The sequence below is a fragment of the Erythranthe guttata genome, chromosome 14, assembly GCF_056151865.1.
Source record: "Erythranthe guttata isolate IM_541 chromosome 14, IM_541, whole genome shotgun sequence".
NCBI classification, from domain to species: domain Eukaryota; kingdom Viridiplantae; phylum Streptophyta; class Magnoliopsida; order Lamiales; family Phrymaceae; genus Erythranthe; species Erythranthe guttata.
Window position 1 is genome coordinate 353,583 of NC_142546.1, and position 27,411 is coordinate 380,993.

Consider the following 27,411-nt stretch of genomic DNA (forward strand, 5'->3'; position numbering starts at 1 on the left):
CTTTTTAAATAAGTACCCCTACCCCACCTTTTTATTTAAGATCTTTTAATGAGTAAAAATAGGAAATAAGCCCATTATCCAAACACTCTAAAAATTAATCTTAAAAATAAGATGTAACAACTTATCAGCTCTTAAAACATCTTATCAGATGTAAGAGCTTGTCAGCTGTTTAAAATAAGCTTAGCCAAACACCCTCTAAAACTTATATGACTTCGGAAATTACAAAAAGTTTATAACTTTTGGTATTGAAATGAACTTCTAGACTCCAAAATTTTTGCAATTAGAATTGAAACTATTTATATATTTTTGAAGAAAAAAATTGTAAATTTTCCGAAATTGTTCACTGCATCCAACTTCCACCCCCAAATAATTTATATAAAGTACAATATTACATTGGTGTATGATGTATTTTTATTGAATTTGTACTTCAATTTTGAAATATGCTGGACAGTTTCAAACACCATAGAGTAAAAGAAGGATCGGAAAATACTAAAAATACTAAATTATTATGCATGTACAATATTAGAAGCAAAATTAACCACTAAATATTGTCTTAATTAACGGCGTCCGTTAATTTGGTCTAAACGCCGTTCTTTAAATACCCTTGTCTTGTTGTTAACAAATTCATCACATTCATTAACACAGAGTTCAAAGGGAGAAGGCCCTCTAAGAGCTCTGTTAATAAATTAATTATCACTGAAGAAATAAAATAATAATAAAAAAATATATATATAATTAAAAATGGGTGACTCCGACGGTAATAAGAAGAAGATTATCGTCGGCGGGATGGCTTCCGTCCTTCTTGTGGCCATGGTTGTTTGCGTTACAATCGGTGTTTCCGGCAGAAACAGCGGCGGCGACGCCGCTGCATCCAACAGCGGCGGCGGCGGCGTTAGCACCAGCACCAAGGCGGTTCAGGCGATTTGCTCTCCGACGGATTACAAGGAGACCTGCGAGAGCAGTCTCTCCGGCGCCAACACCACCGACCCTAAGGAGCTGATTAGGCTGGCTTTCAACGCCGCCGTCAATAACATCGGCGACGCTATCAAAAACTCCACCCTCTTCAAAGACGCCGCCGCTGATAGCAGCACCAAAGACGCGTTTGATATCTGCGACGACGTGCTCGGTTCCGCCATCGACGATCTGAAAAGAGCCGGCGACAAAGTCGGAGAATTCGACGCCACCAAGGTGGATGAATACGTGGAGGATCTGAAAGTGTGGCTGAGCGCCGTCATCACATATCAAGAAACATGCATCGACGCCTTCGAAAACACCACCGGCGACACGGCGGAGAAGATGAAGAATCTGTTGAAAACTGCCAGAGAATTGTCCAGCAATGGTTTGGCTATGGTTTCCGATGTTTCCTCCATTATTGGACAGTTGCAGCTCGGAAACCTAGGCGGCAGCACCAGCCGGAGGCTGCTGTCGGAAGACCCCTACTGGATAAAATCCCCTCATACCAGAAGACTACTTTCCGCCGCCGCAGCACCGTTGAAGCCAAACGCCGTCGTTGCACTAGACGGGTCCGGCCAATTCAAGACAATAAAAGACGCAATCAACACCATCCCAAAGAAGAATACGCAGCCATTCGTCATCTTCATCAAAGCTGGTCTGTATAAAGAGCATGTCGAAATCCCGAAGAAGGTGAACGGAGTTGTGATGATCGGAGAAGGACCTTTGAAGACCAGAATCACCGGCAGCAAAAGCTACGCCGGCGGTGTCAAGACTTTCCACACTGCCACAGTCGCCGTCAACGGTGAAGACTTCATGGCCAAAGACATCGGATTCGAGAACACCGCCGGAGCAGAGGGGCACCAGGCGGTGGCACTCCGCGTCTCCGGCGACAGAGCCATCTTCCTAAACGTCGCCATCGACGGGTACCAAGACACACTGTACGCGCACAACTACCGACAGTACTACAGAGACTCATCCATCTCCGGCACGATCGACTTCATCTTCGGAGACTCACTCGCCTACTTCCAGAACTGCAAGTTCATCGTCAGAAAGCCAATGGAAAACCAGGCATGCATGGTCACAGCACAGGGGCGCGTGGACCCACGCAGCGTCGGAGCAATCGTCATCCAGAACGGTGACATCACCGCCGAGCCAGCTTTCCTGGCGACAACACCGCCGATCGATGCATACCTAGGCCGGCCATGGAAGGAGCTCTCAAGAACAATCATCATGCAGACAAATATCGGCGGATTCATTGCACCAGAGGGATGGTCGCCATGGATGGGTAACTTTGCATTGGACACGTGTTATTACGGAGAGTACCAGAACCGTGGAGCCGGGTCGGGTCTAGCGAAACGGGTCACGTGGAAGGGTATCAAGAAAATAACACCTGAGATTGCTCTGAGCTGGACAGCTGGACTTGCATTTAAAGGTGATGACTGGATCAAGACCGCCGGAGTTCCTTATAATCCTTCCTTCATGCAACCTTTATAATTTTTCTTTTAATTATTAATTACTTTTTTTTTTTTTTTTTTTTTTTTTTTATATATTTTATGGTTATAGTTCCATTTGTTGTAATGTGATCATGATATAAAAATTCTTCAGTGAGTATATGTATTTTTTAATTTGCTTATAATATTAGCACATTTCTCAATTCAATTTTTAATTTTTAACACACATCCATTTAGAAGAAAAACATGTGGTAAATAAAGATATGATCACTTAATTAATATTTTTAATTAAATTTGTAACCATTTGTGATGATGCTAAAATGTAGATCATCTGGGGTAGTGTAGAAAATGTATTGGGAGAGCAAAGCGGATCAGTAGCTTGACAACTTGATGATCCTGAGGTACCTGCGAAATGAGCACACGTGAACTACGCCGGGGGTTGATCCGGCGGAAACCCCTGCGACGCTCAACTCAGACGTGCTGATCATAGAAATAGTCCAGAGAATACGTATTGTAGTATTGCTCAGTTAATAGGACGTACCTTAAGGAATGAGTTCAAACATTTATTTATAGCTTAGTTGAGATTGTCGTACCCAAACCTTACTTGAAGGTGATTGGGCCTCGGTGATAGTGGTCTTCGATATTGGGTTCGTGGCCCTGTAGGTAAATAATTTGTATGCCCATTGGGCTGGCCCAATTAGGCATATCAATTTGAAACTTATGGCCGTAGCAAATTACTCCATTACCAACCATTAATTGATACTTAATTATGATTCGTTATTTATTATATTAATGCATGCACTAATAAATTGATTTAAGTTAAAATATTAAATGGCGAAAATAAATGTTTTGTAAGTTTGTAAACCCGTAAAGCTAAGTTAATAATTAGACTAATAAATTTTATACAAGAACAAAATAAAAACTTTGAAGGCTCTAAATAAAGAGGATTAATGTCATTCCATGAGGTGATTAATGATATTTATCATGGTTTGAAAACTTTAAAATGTTTTTAGGAAGAAAATTTTAAAATGTTGAAATAGGATTGCGAAATTGCAATTTAATTAGAAGAAAACGTCGTTAATCCGCAATATATGGAAGTATAGCATAAAATTATGTGAAAATAGGGGTTTATCTTCGGAATTCAATTGTATTTCAATCAAAAATAAAATATATCTCCTGAAGTACGACTGATTACAGCATCCGACAACGTTGTTTAGACTCCCAAAATTCTAGTTTTGCCATGTTACGAAAGTTTTAAAAAACATAGGAAATTAGATTGTGATTCAAGAAAATCGATTGTATGTCATTACAAGAAAAAGTTGCATTAGCGACACCCCATTTGTGACAAATGCTAAAGTTGTCACTTAATATACACATTAAATGACAACATTTTTTTTACTGTTACTAGTAGCTCTTTTTGTTGCCACTTAATCCTTATTTATTATCGTCATAGAGCATTAGCGACACCCCGTCAGTGACAAGCATAGTGACAACACTTTTTACCTAAATATGTGAAAATAGGTGTTGTCACTCGAAAGTTTTTTTTTTTTTTTAGTGTAACCATCGTAACTCATTTTTGCCGTTTTAGTTAATTTTCGTATTATATGAGGTATTTATTACTTTTCAGCATTATATATAAATATATAGGTATATATATGTATTAGCTCGAAATTATTGAAGTTAATAGTAAGAAAAAAGTTTGTGATTAGAAAATAACTAGTTTCATAAGAAATGGTAATCAACACTACATTATAAAAGACTATTTCGATCTAAGTTTGGCTCGAAATTGGTAATTCAATTCGAATTGCGTTAGTACTCTAGTAATTAGATATTATACCTACTTATTTACATTTATTAAATAAATTTCAACCGTAAATCTATACATAATCGTCATATACACACTCATATGTATATATGTTTAGTGGGTGGTTACTTAATTAAATTTACTATTGAAATCTAATCTATGCAGTGTAAATAACTAAGTCAGTGTAATGCACTTTTGTGGATTTTCATAGACCGGTGTCCACGTGGATAATATCAATATATCATAACTACCTTAAAGGTGGTTCAAGGGTTATTCTTGTTAATTTGGGCACATATAGACCTCTTTATGGCTTATATTTTTAGGGCATGTTATGGATTATATCAAACATTAAATTTTTTTTAATTTCAAACAAAAAATAAGTATAATAATAATTAATGGAGATAGGATCAACGAGAATAATATATTGGTCAATATATATTATTTATTATTTTTTTAATACGTGCATGGTCTATTTCTAATTATGGAATTCTACCTTGATTATTTCTATCCAACAAAATCTCAGTCAATAAATAGGTAAGTGATCCAATCTGGAATTTTAAATTTACCTGAATTAATTCGAACCAAGTATGTAACTATTTTTACGTTAGACTATTTGCATGTACGGCTATTTTTATTCTCGTACATTTTTCTAATTTTAGAAACCTTAATTTTCTCAACACTATAAATAATCATTATTCTCAGACACCAAATAATATCAGCACTCATCCCTCAGAGTTTCAAAGGGGATAAATCGACGGTCAGAAATAAAAGAATAAAAGCCCCCGCCAAAACTCTGAATTAATTAAATAAAAAAAAAAAAAAAAATACAAAAGGGGCAAAAAAGTAAAAAAAAAAAAATGGGTGACCCAGCTAAGACAAAGAAGATCGTCGCCGGAGGGCTGGCTTCCGTCCTTCTGGTGGCGATGGTTATTTGCGTCACCGTCGGCGTCTCCGGCAGAAACAAAGCTGGCGGGGACGCTGCTGCATCTAGCAGCAACGGCGGCGTTAGCACCTCCACGAAGGCGGTGCATGCGATTTGCACTCCGACCGACTACAAGGAGGCCTGCGAGAGCAGCCTCGCCGGAGCCAACACCACCGACCCGAAGGAGCTCATCAAGGTGGCTTTCAACGCCGCCGTCAACAACATCGCCGACGCCATCAAGAACTCCACCCTCCTGAAAGACGCCGCCGCGGATAACAGCACCAAGGACGCGCTCGACGTCTGCAACGACGTGCTCGAATCCGCCGTCGACGATCTTAGAAGATCCGGCGATAAGGTCGGCGAATTCGACGCCACTAAGATGGACGAATACGTGGAGGATCTGAAAGTGTGGCTGAGCGCCGTCATCACATATCAAGAAACATGCATCGACGCATTCGAAAACACCACCGGCGATACGGCGGAGAAGATGAAGAATCTATTGAAAACCGCTAGAGAATTGTCCAGCAATAGTTTGGCAATGGTGTCGGATATTTCCTCCATTCTTGGCCAGTTGCAGCTCGGAAACCTAGGCGGCGGCGGCGGCGCCAGCAGCGGCAGAAGGCTGATGTCGGAGGAAGAAGAGCCCTACTGGACAAAAGGAAGGCTCCTTGCCGCCAACCCGTTAAAGCCAAACGCCGTCGTAGCACAAGACGGCTCCGGCCAATTCAAGACGATCAAAGAAGCAATCAACACCATCCCAAAGAAGAATAACCAGACATTCATCATCTACATCAAGGCCGGTCTGTATAAGGAGCACGTCGAAATCCCGAAGAAGGTGAACAAGGTCGTCTTCATCGGAGACGGGCCTTTCAAGACAAGAATCACCGGCAGCAAGAGCTTCGCCGGCGGAGTCAAGACCTTCCAAACCGCCACCGTCGCGGTCAACGGCGAGGAGTTCACCGCGAAGAACATCGCCTTCGAGAACACCGCCGGAGCAGAGGGCCACCAGGCGGTGGCGCTCCGCGTCTCCGCCGACAAGGCCATCTTCCAGAACGTGGCAATCGACGGGTACCAGGACACACTCTACGCGCACAACTACCGCCAGTACTACCGCGACTGCACAATCTCCGGCACGATCGACTTCATCTTCGGCGACTCGCTCTGCCTCTTCCAGAACTGCGTCTTCATCGTCAGAAAGCCGATGGACAACCAGGCGTGCATGGTCACCGCACAGGGGCGCGTGGACCCACGCAGCGTCGGAGCAATCGTCATCCAGAACAGCCACATCACCGCCGAACCCGCCTTCCTGTCGACAACACCGCCGATCGATGCTTACCTAGGCCGGCCATGGAAGGAGCTCTCAAGAACAATCATCATGCAGTCCGAAATCGACGGCTTCATTTCACCAAAGGGGTGGTCGCCATGGATGGGTAACTTTGCTCTGGACACACTGTACTACGGTGAGTACCAGAACCGTGGAGCCGGGTCGGATCTAGCGAACCGGGTCACGTGGAAGGGTATTCAGCATATGACCCAACAGAAGGCTGAGGAATGGACCGGAGGCGCCGCCTTCCGCGGTGACGAATGGATCACCAGCTCCGGTGTTCCATATGTTCCTACCCTCATGCAAGTTTAATTTATTTTAATTTTATAATTTTAATATTATTTATATTTAAACAATTTTGTGTGTATATATAGTAATAGTTAATAATTACTCTTTGTGAAGTGAGATATAGTCTAAATAGGGAAATGTAACCCTATTTGGGCATTGCATCCACTCTTTAATTTTTTTGTATTTTCGAAATCGATGAAAAATAAAGTTTTGTTTTCATTTATTAAATTGATTTTACTTAGCCGTATGCATTTTTTCTTTTTTTTAATAGTTTTTTCATATTATCGTAAACGAATTATAATAATAAGCATTAAACAAACTAATCAAAATTAATTAATAACCTCTATTAAAAAAAATCTTTAGGTCTCGACTCGATGACGACGTCCTTAATATTTAATTCGATAAGTTAATACTTTGTTAAATTATTTTAATTTTCTCAATAATCTCGTTATTTTTTCTAGTTTATTTAATAATAATTTATAAATGTCCTTTGTTTTAATTATCACAAACAAGTAATCTCGAAAATTTTTAAAATCGTTTATGTACGTATTTTAATTTGTATGCTGCATCAAACCGAGCTTAATTTGATGATCAAAGAGTAAAATTGTGATTTAGATAGGGCTAAAATCGTAAATTGGATTTATTGGGCCAATTTTGTAAAATTGAATTGGGCTAAAATTGTAGAATTAGATTGGGCTAAAATTGTAAAATTGGATTTGGCTAATTAATATATGAGGCCCAATTCATACATTTCTCAAGAAATCTGATGCTTCTGCCTTACTCGAGCGGGAAAACATTCCCAAAAACTTTCAAACTCTTTTCATTCTCTCTCTCTCTCTCTCTCTCTCTCTCACACACACACACACACACCCATACACACACGCGCACACACACACAGAGCGATAATCTTTGCTATCAATCTATAGATGCATATGCAAATTGCAAACTCACCCATCAAAACCCCTGAATTTCCTAACCCTAGATTTCGTGTTACTGTAGAACCTAGCGACAAAGAATTATATCTGTGATGGAAAATGTGAATTTTTGTACAGAAAATGAATATTGACTGCGACAATCCTGAATCTTCTTCCTCCGGGAGATTTCTTCAAACCGTGCGGCCACTTCGCGACCTTGAATCGAACTGGACCGTCGATTTGGCTAAGAATTTGGAGGAATATTTACTTAAAATTTGCTCAGGGCAGATCTCCGGTGACGAAGATGCCATTTTCTCTGTAAACTTTGCCGAAGGTAGATAATTTATTGGAAAATTTTAACTTCTATTTTTACAACGAGAGGGTATTATTATTTTCTTTCTACTTAAGCTGTTTTCTGTGTTGGGTAAAATTTGTAGCTGCATTGCTGCTTCAGGGATCTGTGCAGGTGTATAGTAGGAAAGTGGAATATTTGTATTCATTGGTTCTTCATGCTCTAGAATTCGTTTCCAAGAATAGGTTTGATTTCTAGCCCTCTTTGTTATTTTTATATTTTTATTTTACTTCGGTTCCTTGTTTGTGGATTTGCTACTAGGGTTTTGCTAGCTTAGCCCTCTTCTTGTGGATAGAAAGGTCAAACTTTGTGTAGTGAATTTAGTTTGTTTTGTTGTTTTATATGGTTCAAATGTCTAAAGCTTGCAGGGATTAAGAATTATTATATAAATTGAACTATATATTCAATTGAAGGAGTTAGGGTCCTTTTCAATGTAATCTTGTGGGGACAAGTAAGCAAACTTCTACCTGTAGTAAGGTACTTGGAAAGATCAAAGATGGTTTTCAGTAGTGGCACCTAAGTTATTGAAATGTTTCTAAACGTTCTTGGTGCATGAGGTTCAACTATATTGGGGTTTTACGAGTTTCTTTTCTTTGTATTTCATCTTTTTCGGAGGATTGTTTTGTTGAGTTGCTTCATGATAGTGAAACAGATAGGTGTTGATGGATTAAAGTCATTTTATTTTGGGAGTGTTGAGATAAAATGCATACGGTTAAGATCCAGTTAATTGGATAATAAAATAGCAGATTACACGAGCCCATTGACTTGATACATGGGCCAGCTACTTCTTCTTTCCTTTATGCCTATTTCCCTTATAAACTGATTCGCTTTAGACGTGGTCCAGCAGTATAAAAAAAAGCTTTAAACATATGCCTTCTCAACCTCTTCCCTTGATGCACATCTGCCTGTAACCTTGGTAGTCTCACTCCTGCCATGCTCTTCTTGCCAGGGAAAGGCCTCTCTTTAAAGATCAGACTGAGAGCTATTGTTCTGACTACTGGTCTGATTCCCTTAGAAGTATGAATCTAATATAGTTGAAGGTTCAATAGCTAAAACATTGCTGGAGAACTGGACTCTGAATAAATGCACGTCAGCTATTTTGTGATTTTGTAGATAGTATCCAATATTGGATTGTTTTTTTTTTTGATTCCTTTACAGTAAGGAAACTGTTGTTTAATAGACACTATTTTAACAGTCAAGAAGATCAAGAACCAAATGCATCTGCCCAACGAGGAGCAACTGATCCACGCACATCGAAAAATGAAGCGGATGATTCATTTTGGGTTTCAGACGAAATACCAGGTAGGTTTTTGATTCCGTCATACTTCACAACTATTGTAGAATATCACAAAAGTTGAATTCGTTGAGTTAATTAATATTGCAGCCGAAGCAAAGGTTTCGCTGGATAGTGCATCATGTAAAGATGCACCACCCAACCGTTTTGTGAGGCCCCCAGCAAATCTAGTAGTGCTTGAAGGTGAATGCTTAGATGTTGATGGTGATGCTGGGGAGCTAGAGTCATATCTGGTAATAAAAGTGTACACGTGGCATTGTTGGATACTTTTTTGCTTTTCTTGCAAATAAAATAAAACAAAGCTTTTTCTATTATTTCAGTTAGCCACGAGTGATCTTTACCGGGATTTTATTCTGTTGGACTCGGGTGATGCTATTGTCGTTAATGCTTTTCTTGATTGTAAAGCTGGCGAAGGACCATCTAATGTTTACTGGGGTGGCTCTGTAACTTCCAAAGGTCGAAAGAACTTTTTGTCACCATTAAGAGAATTTTTGGGAACTGCACAAAAGTTGTCTGTTAAAAAGAAACAGGATGCTAATTTACCACCCCAATCACCTTGTGTTGATCGAGGATTCGAATCTAATGACTGCAATGTTGGGTGTTCTCCTGCTTGTGATTTTCCTGCATATGAAAACGAGGGATTTGGAATGGAAGAGGGTTACTCAGAACATGGAGACTTGGATGGATCTGATGTTGATGAAGATCCATGGAAACCTTTGAATCCCCATGCACAAGGGAATTTGAAAGTTAGACCTTATAAAAAAGGTTGCTTTGAATATCTGAATTTCCATCTGATTTTCTATTAAGTATGTTGTATCTTCCATGTAATGCTTGTGTCTCATTTTTTTCTCATGCAGTGAAGGCTAATACGAGACGAGAAATTCGTTCAAGGAAACATCGTTCTTTAACTACTGAATTTCCTCTTGCTAAACTTCGTGGTCCTATTAGCACTGAACTAACTGAAATATGGGAAGCAAAATTTGGTGCTTCGGAATCACAAGCTGATACACTTTATGACAAGGTATTTGTTTTGGGCGATTATCATTGCATCTTAACTTCCTTTTCTTTCATAAACTAAAACTCTACTATTTTCAGCTGCGGCAATCACTAGTTTTGGGGGAGAGAAAAACAAATGATGCCTTCAATAGTCCTGAAAATAGAACCGACGACAATGGATATGATAGTGGGGATAGTGGGGGTCCAGATATGGCCCCACCAGATTTTGACATGCCCGATAATGCATTCGATAATGAGGATGTACCTCCATTTCAAGAAAAGGTTTGGCTCATACATTAGGCTTACTTAATGCATTCAAAGCAAAATGTTAGCCGCTTATACTTTTTACTTATGCAGCATGATGATCCAGATACTCATGCAAACCTTGAAGACCTTTGTCGATCTCACTTGGTAAGAACATATTTTCCAGCTTTTCTTATCGACAATGACATCAGAAAATGCACTTGTTTTAAATTATTGGGTCATAGAACGATGTATTATTTGGTCGGAGGGGATAATTCTATCAATAATTGTACAATAGAAGTTTTCCTGATCTAACATATCATTGTAGGATGATCTTCTTGCTACATTTACCGAAAATGAAAAGCAAGCTGAATTGGCTACTCGAGTTTCTACGTGGAAGCAAAGAATTGAGCGAAGCTTGGACGAGCAAGTACATAATCTAACTCTTTTACGTCCATTGAGAATGTTCTTTCACACCCACCCCTACCAAGTTCTTCAAATTGAAAAAAAAAAATATTTTGCGATAACATTCGATATTTATGCCAGGATGCACGTCCACCGTTTGATATTCACAAATATGGTGAAAATGTTCTGAGTAAGCTAACCGTAGAAAGAGATGGTGAAAAAGACAGCTTGTCGTTTGGAGATGTAGTCAAGGGTCAAGAGAAGCATGATGTTGCTCGAACTTTTTCCGCTCTTCTGCAATTGGTAAAGCTCCCCATTGAAACATTCCTTTTAATTTTGCAGTTTTTACTACCGTTTTATGTTAATTTTGTTTTGTAATTCTTGGAACAGGTGAACGATGGAGACATTGATCTGGTGAAAAGCGGCACAAATGTTACCTCGACTTGCCACTCAGACGTGAATCCATTCTTCGTTCGATTACTAAAAAACAAGAAGAAAAAGGGTATGCTGCTCCAGTCAACGAAGAAGAGAGCTAAATCTCCATTAATGAAGGGAAATCCAAAATCGAAAAGCAGCAGCGAAAAGGAGAATTCTCCTGCAGTTAACGTTAATTCATCACCACCTAAAGGATCGGCCTCGAGTTGCAGATTCTCCATAAATCTCGGAAAACCCGGCTTAACTAGATGCACACCTGAAGGTAAGAAGAGAAGAAAAGCCCAGATAGTTGCACCATTGGACATGCATTTTGTTGGCAATTAATTCTTCCACACTTTCAGGAATTTGGTCTTGATCTTTTTTTATTTCCATTGTAATTTTAAACCACTGATGTAACCAAGTGAAAAATTCATGTCTGTAACATTTATTTTCTGTGTAACTCATTAGTCAGATTATTGCAAAATATTATATTATTAGGCAATGCAGAAGTTAGGTTCTTGTTTTATCTATTTGAAACCATAATTGCAACATTATCAAAATGTATTTATTTCATTGACCACTGTTATTGATTGATCATCGTTTCAAATATTTGTTTGTTAAGATAACTTTTCTCGTTCCAAATTATTTGTCATGCAATAATTGATTGATTTTTTCCCGTTTAATCACTTTAATATACGCGCACAACAATCTAAAGCAACAAATATTTTGACACAGACGTAACGAACTTGAATTATTCCTTACGATTTTTGAATATTCAAAAGCAAATTTCTACATATTTTTCGCAGAATAAAGTCAATATATTTTCAATTTTGTACAATACAACCAATCACGCGCCTTCCTCATTCTGCCAAACGGCGTCGTACGGCTATCACTTGCCAGATTCGTCCAGTAAAGCGCGAAACCAGTTCGAACAGGATTTCTTCCTCAGCCGGTTCGACCGGTTCAGGCACAGTTTCTCCATCGACCGGTTGGTCCGGTTCAGGCACAATTTCTCCATCGACCGGTTCGGTTGGTTGCGACGGAATTCCTCTCTCAATCGATTCGCCCTCCATTGATGGATCTTCAACCACCACTGCTTCGACTACCGTACGACAAAGAGGGCAAGTAGTGGCTGAAAGGAACCACTTATCGACACACTTCAGATGAAAGAAATGCCCGCACTTGGGCAACAGCCGGAGACATTCATTTTCTTCGAACTCCGACAAGCAAACGGCGCATTCGGCGAGGCGGTGCTCCGGCGCCGCCGTCGAGGGATAAAGAAGCGTCGGAACGGAGTTCAAGACGGCCGGTTCGAGGCCGCGGAAGACGGCTCTGTTCTGGAATAACCTCCTCAAATCTCTCACGATGCGGTCGACGGCTTCGTCCTCGATCTGTGTCAGGGCGGCGATGCGGCGCTGATGGCGGCGGTGGAAGTAAAATCGGAGACAGGTAGTGAAGCCTAGACCGGAAAAGAGGCCGATAGAGAAGTACCCAATCAATTCTCGATCCATAACCTGAAGAAATCAATTCAAAACCCTAATGAAACGCCGACGAGAGAGACGTCTGCTGGTTTAAGAAGTAAGAAGATGTGTTGGAAATGACGGAAAAGGGCATGAAGAGATGGGCTATTTACGTAAATCCCCAATTGCAAATGGAGGGTAACGGCGGGAAAGGGTCACGATTATGAATAGAGATAAACAATGGCGGATTTGGGGACAATTAGAAGGAAAAAGGAAGGCGTGTGTGTGAAATGACGAAAAGGGGCACGACGAAGGGTTTTGTAGAACCTACATCTGCCGAAATACACTAGTTTTAAAACATTGATCTATACATAATAACACACATCCATGTATATGTGTTTAGTGGCTAGGCATTTATGTAAATCTACAATTTATAACCACATAGTATATTTCAGGTATAGACGTTTTACATCGTTAAAAGTTCGTTTGAACTCATTTTTTCAATGTAAAACCCTTCTAAAAGTTATGGAGCTCGACCAGTCATACGAAGCTCGAATATAACTTTTAAAGTTCGATAAAAATGAAAATGAGTTTGAACTAACATGAATGAATATTATGAACTTGAGTTATTATAACATCTAATTTTTGAAAGATCAAAAGCAAGCTTATATATAAATACTTTTCTCAATGCAGAAGAAAAGGGGAAACATTTCTGCAGAACAAAGTCGATATATTTTTATTTACAAATTCATCGCATATATTTGTCATTTTTGTACAAATAAGTAACTATATGATCAATCTTTATCCATAGGGCAGGGTCCAGAATCCAAGCCCGAACCCGGTTCCAACCCATTTTCTTCCTCAATCGGTTCACACAGCCCCAGCACAATTTCTTCCTCAGCCGGTTCGGCCGCCATTGATGGGTCTTCAATCACCACGGCTTCGACTTCAGTCCGGCAAATAGGGCAAGTAGTGCCTGAGATGAACCACTTATCGACACACTCCAAATGGAAGAAATGGCCGCACTTGGGGAGGAGACGCAGACATTCATTTTCCTTAAACTCCGACAAGCAAACGGCGCATTCGAGATTGAGCTGGTGCTCCGGCGCCGCCTTCGAGGGATACAGAAACGTCGGAACGGAGTCCACGACGGCCGGTTCGAGGCCGCGGACGGCGGCTCTGCTCTCGAGTTCCCTCTCGATGTATCTGAGGAGGCGGCCGAGGGCTTCGTCGGCGATGCGTAGCTGGGCGATGCGGCGCTGATGGCGGCGGTGCAAGTAAAATCGCGAACAAATGTAGAATAATGCTATGAAAACGAGATTGAAAGAGGCGAACGCCACCGTTTGTCGATCCATTATCATATCCTGCAGAAATCAAATCAAAACCCTAAACAAATGGGAAAGAGCCGATGGGCGTATTCGGAATTGAGAGCAACTTTAAGAGTGAACTCGTAAGGTCTGTGAAATGACGAAAAAGGGCATGAAGACATGTATTTTGTTTATTTGATTTGACGCAATTTTGTTTACTTAATGTTAAATAATCTATATAATTGAACATGAATTCGAGTGTGATCATATAAAGCACTACAGTGATGAAATGTGTGTTAAATATCATCCTTTTTTAGGAAATCAAAAGTTAATTACATTCTGTTATAAAGTCGAAATATTTCGAATCAGAAGCGGTGGAAATCGAGAAGTTCGTCTTTTACATAGAAAAACAAAATTACATTGATATTATTAGCGTAAATTTTACATTTTTTTAAAATTAAAATTTGATCATAATTTCCAATAGATTTCAATTTCAAGTAAATGGAAATAAATAAAAAATTCAAAATCCTCCGGTTCAGAATTCAGAATAAAAAATTTGGTTCCAAAATCGTAAATTTTTCAAATCAAAATCGGTATAAATCGAAAGTTCGATTCTGATTCGCACGCGTAGGTGTTATATGTGACACTCCCTCCGAGTTTTCGTATTTCAATCTATGAGAAGAAGACGAAACATGCTTTCATCACACTGGGTTGTTCAAACCCATTACACATTCTTTATTACCTTCAATCTGTAAAACTCAATTTTTTTACAGAAACAACAGAGGAAATTAAAAATAAGCCCGGAATTAATATAAAGATGGATGTGCTTATCTCAATGCTTAATTCTATGGCGTCTTTCAACATCAAAGTGCATATCAAATAAGCCTGTTATTCCCGCTTCGATTTTTTGACCTATCTTAACGGGGCCCACACCTTTAGGAGTCCCTGCATATTATAGACGGATCAAATTGTTAGTTGTTTCGACCTTTTAACACGATTCAAACAGGGAAGCCATCGTATCCCTCAAACATGCTTGATATTCAGCACTATCAGAGAAGAATAACGCAAATATGTGACAGTCAAAACGTTTTGCAACTATATACAAGTATATTCGAATCTAGCTTTCTTGATACCTGTAAGAATGACATCACCCTCAAGAAGGGTAAACATAGAACTGATGTGGCTAATCAAGAACGGGATCTTAAATATCATATCACTAGTTGATCCTTTCTGACGTAATTCTCCATCGACCTACAAACAGAAAATGATTTACTCGCAGAAGCAACGAAGGGTGAAGAGTTTTGAGAATAAAGAACAAGTACCTTTAACCACAGTTCTACATTGTGAGGGTCTGGTAACATAGATGTTGGTACCTGCAAATTTACAGTTAAAATTTTGAGGATACATAATTATAGAGTGCTTATAAGTAGATTGTGTTGGACGAAATCTGGTGTGTTCTAGAGTTGCTACGAGTAAACCAAAGAGGCAATTTATCTTTGAAAGTAAAACACGTGATCTTGTTCAACTTCCAGAAAAAATAAATGCCCGATGCAACAAGGACAAAATTTATCTTTTGGATGGCCTTATTGAAAACAAATAACTATGATTCTACTCCTCACCTTCAATCATATCCTTTAATAACATATCAAGAAACGAAAGACAAAAATACAGAGATGGAGTTCTTACAATGGAGCTGATTGGTGTGAAGGTATCTTGGCCTTTAGCTACAGACCATGGAAGACCTGCAGACTTTGGCATAGAATTGAAAAGATGAACAATAAGCATGTAAAAAGGAATAAACCATAAACAATTATCCACTTTGAAATGCATTTCTAAATCGCGTAATACGGATTTCACGATAAAATTTAACATTGCACAAACCTTGGCAGTAGATTGGATCTCCCTTGCAGTCATATCCAAAGCAAGAGCATACCCTGGAACACGAGAGTGTCACCACCAAAAATTGGGACAATGCATAAATTTCAAACTTGCATCTTCGAGTAAAAAGTATCAGAATTTTTTTCATGCCCCAAGAATTCTAAAGAGTTTGCAAGTGATTGATTTCAACTATACCTTTTTCTTTTTTTTTTTTTTTTTTTGTAAGAAGAAAGAGACAACGATGCATTTAGAATGTAGCATTGATCTTGAACCAGACATTACACAATTCTCAAGGGTTTGTAATTTGGATATCCCTAGCTCAACATTTTTGAACAAGTAGAGCATTTCTTATTATAGACGAATGCCAGTCAAATTATCTGATTGCAGTACAAAACTCATATCCGATTCCGTAATGTAATTGGTTAAAACTTAATAATGTTGAGAACTAGAAGCACAGAAATACTTCAGAACATAATACACTACAAAATTCTATAAGCAGCAAGCTGACATAATAACAGTGAAATTATCGAAAGATGGAATGCGTTTTGCATAGGGAAGAAAGAAACACCTACTTCCAAATAAACAATAATTATAAGCTCGCTGTATGTATTTATGTATGTATATGTGATATACCTCCAACGTAGTCCATGGCGTTAGCCTCAGGCACGTCACGAGCGCGTTGACCGATGACCACCGCCAGCTCAACCTCGTGATCCAGCGCCTCTAGCGGCTCCGGCACCTGAATTTTACCCCCATCCTCCAAATACGACGACGTCGGCTTCAGAAACAGCACCGGCTCCTTCAAAAAAAAAAAAAAATCATCAAATCGGATTCATCAATCAATCAATCAAAGCGTTTTTTCATAAAAGAATATGTAAGATAAACTCGACGGATACCTTAGGCACGGCGTTTCCGAGTTCCTTCGCGTGCGCGGCGTAGTTGCGGCCGACGGCGATGATTTTGGTTCCTACAGTCAGAAGCTTCTTGTACGCCGATGCTGACGTGGTCATCCTCCGGAGATTTGGAATTGCTCTAATGAATTTATCGCCGGCGAAGAGCGTGTTACAGTACGGTGGCGACAATCTGAGGATCGAAGCAGCCATGGATGCCACCATTTAGTATGTATAGGTTTACACATAGCCAATTAGTGTTGTACTGCTCGCCCTACTACTTGTACATTACTGCACATTTGGGTAAAACAGCCATCTTTGGAGAAATTGATTTTCCAGCCCGACCCGACAAGGCCCGATTAAAAATCACACTCGGCCCAACCATCTGAGCCTCTCTTGTGGCCCAATCTGCCAATACAGCCCATGTAAAATAATTAGGGCCCGATTATTTATTGTTTATTTTAAATTTTAAATATATTTATAAATAATAAATTGGCTAAATTTAATAAAAATAATAAAATAAATGAACAATTCATAAACATGTAATTAAAAGAACCCTGGATTACGCTACGCCGCTCTTTAAAATAAAATAAAAAAAAATTAAATTTATTTTCTCTGCGATTCTCTTTCTTCCCCACCACGCACATAGTACACACACATTGAGATTCTTCCACACGCAGCTATATTCCTAAAACCCCTTCCAATTTGAGCTTACAATTGCTATACATACATATATAATATATACGTATACGCCGCCATAGCAGAGTTCTCCAAATTCCTGAGACTGAGCGGCTTTAATCAGCTTTTTTTTTTTTTTTGAGATAAAAATGGCGACAAGGATTGCTCTGAAATTCTTAAGAGACTGCTCTGTTTATAGGAAGATTAAATCCAACAATATTTCGCGGCATTCATTCTGCACAGGTGCTTCAACTGCAGCTACTCCTCCGCCTCCAATCTCCAAAAAAGTTCCTCAGTTTTCCAAAACGGTAATTTTATCCCTCTTTGGTTTTGCAATTGCAGTTCTTAAATTTATTGTAATTCTAATAGGAGAAGGAAGTTTGATTCTCTGCTTTTGATCTTTTGTGAGAACTTTTTGAAAAAGGCATTTGCATAAGCAAATAAATTTAGTTGTTTTTTCCCCTGTTCATGTAATCCCAATTGATATTGTGGTTTATGGTGCCATGAGATTTTGATTTGATTTAGGCCTTAATTTTGTTGTCTTTTAGTGATATTGTACATATAAACTTTCGGTTAACTTAGTTTCGTACTCGGCCTGTCAATTAGAAACTTGTGGATTGATAACTTAGATTTAACTGCGAATGTCTGAATAAAAGTGTCTCGTCGTGATTTTTATAAATGCTTAGTATTTGCATTTGAATGCAGGGTAGGTTATTTACTGGAGCTGTTCTAAGTCTACTTATAGGTGGAGGAGCATATGCGAGTACTGTGGATGAAGCAACTTTCTGGTACCGAGTCTGCGATCACCCTTTTTTCCCTCCCTTTCTTTTGCATTTTTGCTTGTATTGCTTGGAACTTTCCAAATAGAAAATAATGCATCTTAACCCTAAAGATTTAACTTCTTTACATTCACGTGAGCTTTTCCTTGAGCTCGAGATGGCACTAGTTCACTTTTTATACTAGTTATGACCACATGGTAAGTCAGGTTTGTAATTCGATGTTATGTGCAAGTATAACATTTCTTAACGTATTTCATAAAAGCTTAAAACAAATTCAAGCTGTAGTTATTAAGCTAGGTTGCAATCTTCGAGCTGATTTAAGGTAGTTTTTATTTATAAAGTTACGTAGCAAATCTTGTTGGTTTGTTAGTGAAGTTGAATGCAGTATTTTGTTGGTTGTACGTGAAAAGAAAAATGAGCTAGTCATTTGAATTAAGAACTACTACTGAACTTCCTTCTATAGATGGAAGCCATTTCCAAATATTACTTAAAGTTAATATCTTTGCTATACCTTTAATTTTTTCCCAGAAATATGTATTGACAATCATTTGAATTATGCAAATTATGCAGTGGCTGGCTATTCTCGGCAACAAAATTAGTCAATCCTTTCTTTGCATTTCTGGATCCAGAAATTGCCCACCGACTAGCAGTTTCTGCTGCAGCTCGTGGGTGGGTCCCGATAGAGAAGAGGCCCGATCCACAAATATTAGGCCTCCAAGTTTGGGGAAGAAGATTCTCCAATCCAATTGGTCTTTCTGCAGGTTTTGACAAAAATGCCGAAGCTGTTGAAGGCTTACTCGGGTTAGGTTTTGGCTTTGTGGAGGTTGGCTCGGTCACCCCAGTTCCACAGGAGGGTAATCCAAAGCCTCGTATTTTCAGATTGCCAAAGGAAGGGTAAGATCGTAATTTTGAATATTCTGTTAATCTTGATTCTATCTCAATTGTGTAATTCTAAAAAAAGGGCGTTCTTGATTTGTGTGGCAGTGCTATAATCAATAGATGTGGATTTAATAGCGAAGGAATTGTTGCTGTTGCAAAGAGGCTTGGTGCACAACATGGTAAGAGAAAAATGGAGACATCGAGCAGTTCATCTTCGACTGAGGATGAAAATGTGCATGGAGGGAAAGCGGGACCCGGAATTCTTGGGGTTAATCTTGGAAAAAACAAGACTAGTGAAGATGCTGCCGCTGATTATGTTCAAGGAGTTCATACATTATCACAATATGCTGATTACTTGGTATGTCTGTGTGTGTATATGTATAGTTTACTTTTTTACGGTTCAAATATTTAAGTTTTTTACGATATAGGCATTAATGTGTAGGTTATCAATATTTCATCCCCCAATACTCCTGGATTGAGACAACTTCAGGGGAGAAAACAATTGAAAGACCTTGTTAAGAAGGTATGGACCGTACTTTTTTTATTCATTTTATATATATATATATATATATATATATATATATATATATATATATTGTTTTGATGTTGGATTTTGTCAGATACAAGCGGCTCGGGATGAAATGCAATGGGGTGAAGAAGGGCCACCACCACTGCTTGTGAAAATTGCTCCAGACTTGTCTAAACAGGATCTTGAAGATATTGCAGCGGTATACATATATTTATTGTCTCGCTAATTTTTCCTAATGTTAACAGGCTCTGAACATTTTCTCTTGCCGTGTAGGTTGCTCAAGCTCTTCGAGTTGATGGATTGGTATAGTTTTCCTTATCCACTATATCTTCTTTTATCGTTTTTTTCCCTTATATTTTATTTATTATTAATTCTATGCTTGTAGATTATATCAAACACAACAATTCAAAGACCTGATTCTGTAAGTAAAGATCCTACTGCTGAAGAAACTGGTGGCTTAAGTGGAAAACCACTCTTCGACTTATCCACAAATATTCTCAAGGACATGTATAATCTTACAAAGGTAATTGCGTTATCCTCGTTTTTTTTTTAATCTACTAATACGGACTTTCACTTCTATATGATCCAATACAATATAGTGAAATAGTTGCTTGCCTTTCACGAATATGACCGGTGCAACACTTGTGTTATAATAGGGAAGGATTCCTTTGATTGGCTGCGGAGGTATTAGCAGGTAACATCACTCTAAACATTATTACTTTTATTATAATTATAATTATTTTGTAGTTTGCCATAAACTTGAACGATGATTTTTTTTTGCAGTGGAGAAGATGCATACAAGAAAATACGTGCTGGAGCAACACTCGTCCAGCTTTACACTGCATTTGCGTATGGTGGGCCCGCCCTTATACCTCAGATCAAGGTACAGAAATCCCATCTTTTTCCGACACAATATTAGTGAATAAAATTTCTGCATGAATTAGAAAATTTTCGATATTTTCGTCTTCTTATTAGATAAAACGTAACAAATACTGAAAAAAGAAGCTAGTTTTTACTCGTTTTTTTTTAAATGACATTTTCGATGTGTTTTAAAAGGCGGAACTTGCGGAATGCTTAGAGAGAGATGGTTACAAGTCTATTTATGAGGCTGTTGGAGCTGACTGCAGATAGCCTGGAATGCTTAGAGACATGTTACATTATCGTTTTTTTTTTTTTAATTTATGATTTTTCCCTTTTGAATATTTATTTTTCTCCATTTTTTTTTATGTACCACAGTCGAAATACTTGACCGGTTTTTGCAATTCGTTATTGGATTGAAAATAATTATAGAGTTATTTATGATTGTTTAAGGATTCTCTGTCTCTGAAAAAAAATCGAAAATTGAAATGAAAAAATTGTTCCAAAACTGGAAAAATTTCGATCATATATATATGGGCTTGGCCCTTAATTAAACTTTAGTTTAAATGTGTCCAAGTGAGGTAGAATTAATTAAAGTTTGGGCTTAATTCCTGTTTATTGGATTTCCGATTTAAGATTTTATTACTTTTGGGCCAAGGCCCATCATACTTCTTTTAAATATTTATATTGAATATTAAACTTAAATATATGTTTTATACATACTTATATTATACATGTGTATATAAGTTCGTATATTACACATGTACTGCATATAATATAAGTATATAATATAAGAGCAACTCCAATTGGATTATTAAATATTTCACCTCGCATTATTTTTATTTAACAACCTTTTGATAACTATGATTGAACCAAATAAATTTGTGTAAGTATCGAAATAAAATATAACATAATTAATATTTGATAACTCAATTTGATACTTCTGGTTCGAATTGCTTCTAAAAGTATATGATAAACTATTTGATGCTCCTGGTCTAGTATTCATTACAAAAATTTATGTTAAAATAAAAATAAAAATGACTTGTCAAAATAAAAATAAAAATGGGATAGACAAATAATGGAGAAAAGGGTATAATAACAAATAAAATAATAATGGAGGAGATAACCTTGAGAAATGTGCACCTAGAAACTATCGCCTTCTTCCCATACTCTGCATGCATCATCAATTTAAAAAAAAAAAAAAAAATCATCTAAAATCAGTGAAAAAGATTATCCAGTTAATTACCACTTAAAGAAAAAAAAAACAAATTGCTGCCTAAACAAATTTCCGTGGCGCACCCAATTATTAATCAACACGTGGACAATCATAAACTAGACACGAGTGTAATCGACCTTAGAAAAAAAGATAGAACAGCGACGCGCTTCGGTGATCGTGGTTACACCTGCCTTTGGTAGATCAAATTAATTAGCTCTAAGTATGCTAAGGATGGGGTTATTTATTCACACACACAAACACATACCCACATTGGTATGTGTACACCGAGAAAGCAGTACACACACAGTAGTGCGTGTATTTTTCGATACATACACCGTACACGTAGTAGTAGAGTAATAATAATCAAAGCTTATCTTTTTATTGAAATCCAAAACCGCATTCCAACGTCGCTGTTACTTGCGCACACTCGATCGGGCACCTCCTTCCTTGCTTGCTTAATTTGACGAACAATAAATACCCACCGTTTTTCATCACACTCACAATTCAGAAAAGATCCCCATTTAATTAAACAGAGAGAAGAAGAAGAAGAAGAAGAAATAAAATCGGAAGAAATGAGCAGCTCAAAGGGAAGAACAACTCTTGACGTTGGAGCTGACGGGGTTGGAATCGTCACCATCATCAATCCTCCTGTCAATTCTCTTTCGTTTGATGGTATGCCTATGTTTGTGTATTGTTTTATTTACCGAATTCAGATCTTTTTTTTGTGATTTCGAATTTGACGTTTTTTTTTTTTGAATTGAATTATGATATAGCTTGTTATCTGTGTTGTTCAATGTTAATTCGATGGCTTTCCGTTGATTTTTTGATATGTTTTTTTTTTTTGTAAGTGTTTAATTTGTTGTAGATTGTTCCTTTAATCTGTCGTTTATGGAGATCTACTTATAATTGATCACGAGTTTATAAGTTTCTCCCTGGCTGTGAACCTTTATTTATTCCTAGAAATCAGTTGGATAATTTTATTTTTAAGGTGAATTTTAGACAGCATAACGCTTCGACGATCGAATTCGAGCTATTACTGAAAAACTCGTAGACTGCTGTAAAAGTTTTGAGAAGGGAATTAAGTGAAAATGGATGTCAGGAATTTCGTCGGTTTAGGTATTTTTCTGGTTAATTTGGATCAAGGATAAAAGGGTTCAGCGAAGGCAAAATGCAAAGAGGAACAAGAATCATTGAAATTAGATATTTTAACATTTCTTTGCGACTGATTGAATATAATTTTTGATAATTCTTTTTAATAAATCTGTTAATGTTATAAAGAAATATGTTAAATAAATGCCTTGGTTAATAAAATGTATTGATTTCACTAACTTGTTCAATCTGTTGTGTGTTTAGTGTTGAACAGCTTAAAAGACACTTGCGAACAGGCCTTGAGAAGAGATGATGTGAAGGCAATTGTCATCACAGGTAAACAAACATAAACTGTTCTTTACATTGAACAGTCGAGATTAAAACAATATGAGGTGGCGCTTTACTGCTTTTCATGTTTGAGCAGGTGCACAAGGAAAATTTTCTGGTGGTTTTGATATTAGTGCATTTGGGAAAATTCAAGACAAAACCAGTATGTATATGTATTACTGTTTGTATCGTCTTTTTGATATGTTGTTGAAGTATCTCGTCTGAACTAGTGCCTCGTTTAATTACAGTCCAAGCTCCAAAACCTGGATTTGTATCATTGGAGATTCTTAGTGATGTTGTGGCAGGTATGTCATAGCTTGAAACTTTCTTCCCCTTCCAAAATCTTGATAGATTTCTCATCGAACTTGATATTTTCTTATAAATGAATTGTTTCATTTTTTAGCTGCGACTAAACCCTTTGTGGCTGCTGTTGATGGTCTTGCCTTGGGTGGCGGATTAGAAGTTGCAATGGTAGATTCTATTTCTTTTAGTTCTATATAGGTTACAAGTATTCGTGAGTTGGCCTTTTTATTTTTATTTTTTTATATTTTTTTTTTTCAGGCGTGTCATGCACGTATATCCACCCCTAATGCTCAACTTGGATTACCTGAACTGCAGCTTGGAATAATTCCTGGATTTGGAGGTGCCATATAGTTCATTAACTTGATATATTTTGTCGGTGTTTTTGTTCTTTTTTATATATTCAACCAAGACAAGTTAAAGAAGACTTAAAAATCTCACAGTCCTCAATTATTACAGGAACACAGGCTCTTCCACGCCTTGTAGGTATAGCTAAAGCCCTTGAAATGATGCTGGTAAGCTTTGAATTTGTGAATGCACCACCTCAATATTATCAACTTGAAAAATGATTACTTATTTTCTGCATTTATTAATCTATTCTTATATTATGCATTTCTCTCTTTCTTGCATAGACATCAAAACCTGTAAAAGGCGAAGAGGCCCTAAGTTTAGGCCTTGTCGACGCTGTTGCTTCACCAGCTGAGCTGGTGAACACTGCTCGAAGATGGGCTCTCGATATTTTGGAGCGTAAAAGACCATGGGTTATCAGTTATTACAAGACCGACAAGTTGGAATCTCTAGGTGAGGCGAGGGAAATACTAAACTTCGCTCGAGTTCAGACACGTAAACGAGCTCCAAACCTCAAGCATCCATTGGTATGCATTGATGTTATCGAGGAGGGTATTGTCTCTGGTTCTCGTGCTGGGCTTTGGAAGGTTAATTTCTCTTCTTCCATATACTCCAATTTCATGAACTTGACGTGCCGGATGTTATTAACATATATCTAAATAGTGATATTTTTTCTTTTGAAGGAAGCTGAAGCATTTCAAATTCTCTTGGAATCAGATACTTGCAAGAGCTTGGTTCATTTTTTCTTTGCTCAACGTGGTACAACAAAGGTGAAGAGAAATTTCATGCAACTTAATGCAGCCTATGCATAAACATGGATTATAATATATGTTTCTGTTAAATTAGGAATAAGTTCCTGATAAACATGGGAATTGATGTAAATATTCCTGAAATTTCTTTTTTCGATACTCATGGTATTTTCTATGTATTTACAAGCAGGTACCAGGTGTGACTGATCTAGGGTTGAAACCGAGGAAAATAAACAAGGTTGCTATACTTGGTGGAGGGCTAATGGGATCAGGAATAGCAACATCATTGATTCTCTCAAATTACACTGTTATTCTCAAAGAAGTCAATGATAAGTTCTTACAAGCCGGGATTGGCAGAGTAAAAGGTGAGATTCTTATTTAGAATTAAGCAACTCTACTAGATTAAATTTACATCTGTTTTGACTGGTATTTATGCCTATCAGGAAATTTGCAAAGCCGCGTAAAGAAAGGGCAAATGAGTACAGAGAAGTTTGAGAAAACTCTTACTTTGCTCAAGGGTTCTCTCGACTATGAAAGCTTTAGAGATGTAGACATGGTTATTGAGGTATGACGAAATATTTTTATAAATTCGTATTTGTTCTTATGCAAACTCTTTTAATATTTCTTCTTCTTTCCGACGTGTAAATAGGCTGTCATCGAGAATGTATCCTTGAAGCAGCAAATATTCTCGGATCTCGAGAAATACTGCCCCCCACACTGCATACTCGCTAGCAACACTTCTACTATTGATCTGGACTTAATTGGCGAGAAGACGAAATCTCAAGATCGTATTATTGGAGCTCATTTTTTCAGGTAAATATTTTATCGAATATTTGGATTTTATGCCCCATGCAGATATCTCTTAACATAATGTAAACCCTTGTTTCTTGATTATTACAGTCCAGCTCATGTGATGCCGCTTTTGGAAATTGTTCGAACTCAAAAGACTTCTCCTCAAGTAATAATAGACTTACTCGATGTGGGGAAGAAAATAAAGAAAACCCCAGTTGTCGTCGGAAATTGCACCGGCTTTGCTGTGAACAGAATGTTCTTTCCTTACACTCAAGCTGCACTTTTACTGGTAGAGCGTGGTGTGGATGTCTATCAGATAGACAGGGCAATCACCAAATTTGGAATGCCTATGGGTCCATTCAGGTAGAGTCTTTTTGCACAATATAACTTTGCCTATGACAAATGACATCACCTTTCCTTCGATTGCTGACATCATCGTTTTCTTACATTGCCCCTAGATTGTGTGACCTTGTCGGTTTTGGTGTTGCAATTGCTACGGGTGGACAATTTGTATTGAATTTCCCAGAAAGAACTTACAAGTCCATGATTATACCACTCATGCAGGAGGATAAGAGAGCAGGTAATTCTTTTTAAAGACTTATTTGCTAGAAAATGTTGGTTCAAATAAAACTTATAAGAAACAATAATATACTTTTGCTTTAGGTGAAACCACCCGCAAAGGATTCTATGTGTATGACGAAAAACGAAAGGCAAGACCTGATCCAGAAATTAAAAAGTACATCGAAAAGTCAAGGGAGATCTCTGGTGTTACTATTGACCCGAAGGTTATTTATTCTCTCTCATCTCACCTCATGAATTTTTTTATTTTTTTTTCTCTCCCAATTAATCTAACTTTGGGATTGAAATTGCATTCAGCTTACAAAACTATCAGACAAGGATATTGTGGAGATGATATTCTTACCCGTGGTGAACGAAACATGTCGCGTACTTGCTGAAGGCATTGCTGTCAAAGCTGCTGATCTTGATATATCTGCTGTGATGGGCATGGGCTTCCCTCCGTATAGGTTTGCTCCTCACCTCGATTTTTTTGGGGAAAATAAATCATTTTAAATATGTTCAATCTTTTTTTACATGTTTGGTTAATAGGGGTGGGATAGTGTTTTGGGCTGATTCTCTTGGATCGAAATACATATGCTCGAGATTGGAGGAGTGGTCGAAGTTGTATGGAGGGTTTTTCAAGCCTTGCTCGTATTTGGCAGAACGAGCTGCAAAGGGTGCTCCATTAGTGAGAATTTCTGAAGCTCTATTTTTTTTAAACATTCTTGAATAGTAATTGTAGTGCTGATATATATAATTGTTTTCTGTTTTTTATAGAGCTTGACTGTGGACCCCACAAAGTCGCGCTTATAAGGCCGATGCTCGATTTTCTGGTGCTGTGTCGGGGAGTTTGTATGGTGCTGTAATATCTTGATTACATGGTGTTACTTATGCTGAGAGGATAGCAAAATAATGGAACTGGGAAGTAGAATAAATGTGTAATTTCAAGAATTGGAGATGGAGAAGAATAAAAGCTTTATACCAATAACTTTAGCTGTTATTATTATTTTTATTTTTATTTTTATTATTGTTTTTATGATATTGTTATTATCTATTCTGAAAATTCACTGATTATAAAGATTTTTTTCTGGTGTCCAAATTTGGTTAATGGGCCTGACCCAAATCAAAATGTAGACCACGTGTATGAACATATTGGGCTTATGCTAAAATAGCCCATTTATCGACACTATTTTAAATTTGAATCATCCGGTGAATTAATAAATAATAATTGTATAAAAAAATATAAAATAATAAATAAATGGTGATTTAATTGATGTAGGATAACATTTATATTCACTGCAGCTGGCAGATGCAGATACCTTTTCTTCTCATTTTAGAATTTTTGATACATGTGAAGCATCTAATTTTATGACACGTGTAACTCAGATATTCTTTTGCGAATTCCGATCTCTA

At 37.8% G+C, this 27,411-nt stretch overlaps 8 protein-coding genes across 8 annotated transcripts; 5 read left to right on the top strand and 3 right to left on the bottom strand.

Annotated features, from left to right (window-relative positions):
- Nucleotides 1–632: 632 nt before the first annotated feature.
- Nucleotides 633–2,608, top strand: LOC105961021 (pectinesterase). The gene has a single exon (XM_012985254.2). The coding sequence runs from the start codon at nucleotides 742–744 to the stop codon at nucleotides 2,446–2,448; it is 1,707 nt and encodes a 568-aa protein (XP_012840708.2). The 5' UTR covers nucleotides 633–741; the 3' UTR covers nucleotides 2,449–2,608.
- A 2,305-nt stretch (nucleotides 2,609–4,913) lies between these two features.
- Nucleotides 4,914–6,971, top strand: LOC105961030 (pectinesterase). Its single transcript, XM_088813911.1, has one exon. The coding sequence runs from the start codon at nucleotides 5,067–5,069 to the stop codon at nucleotides 6,765–6,767; it is 1,701 nt and encodes a 566-aa protein (XP_088670037.1). The 5' UTR covers nucleotides 4,914–5,066; the 3' UTR covers nucleotides 6,768–6,971.
- Nucleotides 6,972–7,339: 368 nt separating this feature from the next.
- On the top strand, nucleotides 7,340–11,968 carry HEB2 (condensin-2 complex subunit H2-like protein). The gene is made up of 11 exons (XM_012985276.2): nucleotides 7,340–7,991; nucleotides 8,095–8,194; nucleotides 9,205–9,311; nucleotides 9,394–9,536; nucleotides 9,624–10,068; nucleotides 10,161–10,324; nucleotides 10,399–10,581; nucleotides 10,657–10,710; nucleotides 10,871–10,972; nucleotides 11,089–11,250; nucleotides 11,338–11,968. Exons 1-11 carry the CDS (start codon nucleotides 7,799–7,801, stop codon nucleotides 11,704–11,706), a joined length of 2,022 nt encoding a protein of 673 aa, XP_012840730.2. The 5' UTR covers nucleotides 7,340–7,798; the 3' UTR covers nucleotides 11,707–11,968.
- Nucleotides 11,969–12,099: 131 nt separating this feature from the next.
- On the bottom strand, nucleotides 12,100–13,142 carry LOC105961050 (RING-H2 finger protein ATL66). The gene has a single exon (XM_012985288.2). The coding sequence runs from the start codon at nucleotides 12,870–12,872 to the stop codon at nucleotides 12,222–12,224; it is 651 nt and encodes a 216-aa protein (XP_012840742.1). The 5' UTR covers nucleotides 12,873–13,142; the 3' UTR covers nucleotides 12,100–12,221.
- A 286-nt stretch (nucleotides 13,143–13,428) lies between these two features.
- On the bottom strand, nucleotides 13,429–14,372 carry LOC105961070 (RING-H2 finger protein ATL39-like). Its single transcript, XM_012985310.2, has one exon. The coding sequence runs from the start codon at nucleotides 14,180–14,182 to the stop codon at nucleotides 13,616–13,618; it is 567 nt and encodes a 188-aa protein (XP_012840764.1). The 5' UTR covers nucleotides 14,183–14,372; the 3' UTR covers nucleotides 13,429–13,615.
- A 438-nt stretch (nucleotides 14,373–14,810) lies between these two features.
- LOC105961059 (oxaloacetate tautomerase FAHD1, mitochondrial) lies at nucleotides 14,811–17,193 on the bottom strand. The gene is made up of 7 exons (XM_012985300.2): nucleotides 16,903–17,193; nucleotides 16,640–16,805; nucleotides 16,010–16,062; nucleotides 15,815–15,877; nucleotides 15,451–15,501; nucleotides 15,262–15,379; nucleotides 14,811–15,073 (listed from the first exon to the last, which is right to left on the bottom strand). Exons 1-7 carry the CDS (start codon nucleotides 17,119–17,121, stop codon nucleotides 14,961–14,963), a joined length of 783 nt encoding a protein of 260 aa, XP_012840754.1. The 5' UTR covers nucleotides 17,122–17,193; the 3' UTR covers nucleotides 14,811–14,960.
- A 216-nt stretch (nucleotides 17,194–17,409) lies between these two features.
- Nucleotides 17,410–21,071, top strand: LOC105961078 (pyrimidine d). The gene is made up of 11 exons (XM_012985316.2): nucleotides 17,410–17,882; nucleotides 18,280–18,362; nucleotides 18,924–19,247; nucleotides 19,338–19,590; nucleotides 19,675–19,755; nucleotides 19,853–19,960; nucleotides 20,035–20,064; nucleotides 20,147–20,284; nucleotides 20,418–20,455; nucleotides 20,545–20,644; nucleotides 20,818–21,071. The coding sequence occupies exons 1-11, from the start codon at nucleotides 17,724–17,726 to the stop codon at nucleotides 20,890–20,892; spliced, it is 1,389 nt and encodes a 462-aa protein (XP_012840770.2). The 5' UTR covers nucleotides 17,410–17,723; the 3' UTR covers nucleotides 20,893–21,071.
- A 991-nt stretch (nucleotides 21,072–22,062) lies between these two features.
- MFP2 (multifunctional protein 2) lies at nucleotides 22,063–27,097 on the top strand. Its single transcript, XM_012985322.2, has 18 exons — nucleotides 22,063–22,507; nucleotides 23,189–23,260; nucleotides 23,349–23,414; nucleotides 23,500–23,556; nucleotides 23,655–23,722; nucleotides 23,813–23,894; nucleotides 24,011–24,066; nucleotides 24,184–24,486; nucleotides 24,583–24,669; nucleotides 24,839–25,013; nucleotides 25,092–25,213; nucleotides 25,298–25,461; nucleotides 25,549–25,803; nucleotides 25,899–26,020; nucleotides 26,104–26,225; nucleotides 26,317–26,465; nucleotides 26,548–26,686; nucleotides 26,776–27,097. Exons 1-18 carry the CDS (start codon nucleotides 22,408–22,410, stop codon nucleotides 26,809–26,811), a joined length of 2,175 nt encoding a protein of 724 aa, XP_012840776.2. The 5' UTR covers nucleotides 22,063–22,407; the 3' UTR covers nucleotides 26,812–27,097.
- Nucleotides 27,098–27,411: the final 314 nt, after the last annotated feature.

Bases quoted from the DNA above. Each gene is read 5' to 3' on its own strand.
- LOC105961021 (XM_012985254.2), top strand. From the start codon at position 742: ATGGGTGACTCCGACGGTAATAAGAAGAAGATTATCGTCGGCGGGATG.
- LOC105961030 (XM_088813911.1), top strand. From the start codon at position 5,067: ATGGGTGACCCAGCTAAGACAAAGAAGATCGTCGCCGGAGGGCTGGCT.
- HEB2 (XM_012985276.2), top strand. From the start codon at position 7,799: ATGAATATTGACTGCGACAATCCTGAATCTTCTTCCTCCGGGAGATTT. The intron at 9,312-9,393 runs GTAGGTTTTTGA...TTAATATTGCAG, and splicing joins GGTTTCAGACGAAATACCAG to CCGAAGCAAAGGTTTCGCTG. The intron at 10,582-10,656 runs GTTTGGCTCATA...TTACTTATGCAG, and splicing joins TACCTCCATTTCAAGAAAAG to CATGATGATCCAGATACTCA.
- LOC105961050 (XM_012985288.2), bottom strand. From the start codon at position 12,872: ATGGATCGAGAATTGATTGGGTACTTCTCTATCGGCCTCTTTTCCGGT.
- LOC105961070 (XM_012985310.2), bottom strand. From the start codon at position 14,182: ATGATAATGGATCGACAAACGGTGGCGTTCGCCTCTTTCAATCTCGTT.
- LOC105961059 (XM_012985300.2), bottom strand. From the start codon at position 17,121: ATGGTGGCATCCATGGCTGCTTCGATCCTCAGATTGTCGCCACCGTAC. The intron at 16,063-16,639 runs GTATATCACATA...CTCGTGTTCCAG, and splicing joins CGCCATGGACTACGTTGGAG to GGTATGCTCTTGCTTTGGAT. The intron at 15,074-15,261 runs GTATCAAGAAAG...TATAATATGCAG, and splicing joins GGGTGATGTCATTCTTACAG to GGACTCCTAAAGGTGTGGGC.
- LOC105961078 (XM_012985316.2), top strand. From the start codon at position 17,724: ATGGCGACAAGGATTGCTCTGAAATTCTTAAGAGACTGCTCTGTTTAT. The intron at 17,883-18,279 runs GTAATTTTATCC...ATTTGAATGCAG, and splicing joins TTCCTCAGTTTTCCAAAACG to GGTAGGTTATTTACTGGAGC. The intron at 19,248-19,337 runs GTAAGATCGTAA...TTTGTGTGGCAG, and splicing joins TTCAGATTGCCAAAGGAAGG to TGCTATAATCAATAGATGTG.
- MFP2 (XM_012985322.2), top strand. From the start codon at position 22,408: ATGAGCAGCTCAAAGGGAAGAACAACTCTTGACGTTGGAGCTGACGGG. The intron at 25,014-25,091 runs GTGAGATTCTTA...TATGCCTATCAG, and splicing joins CGGGATTGGCAGAGTAAAAG to GAAATTTGCAAAGCCGCGTA. The intron at 25,214-25,297 runs GTATGACGAAAT...ACGTGTAAATAG, and splicing joins ATGTAGACATGGTTATTGAG to GCTGTCATCGAGAATGTATC.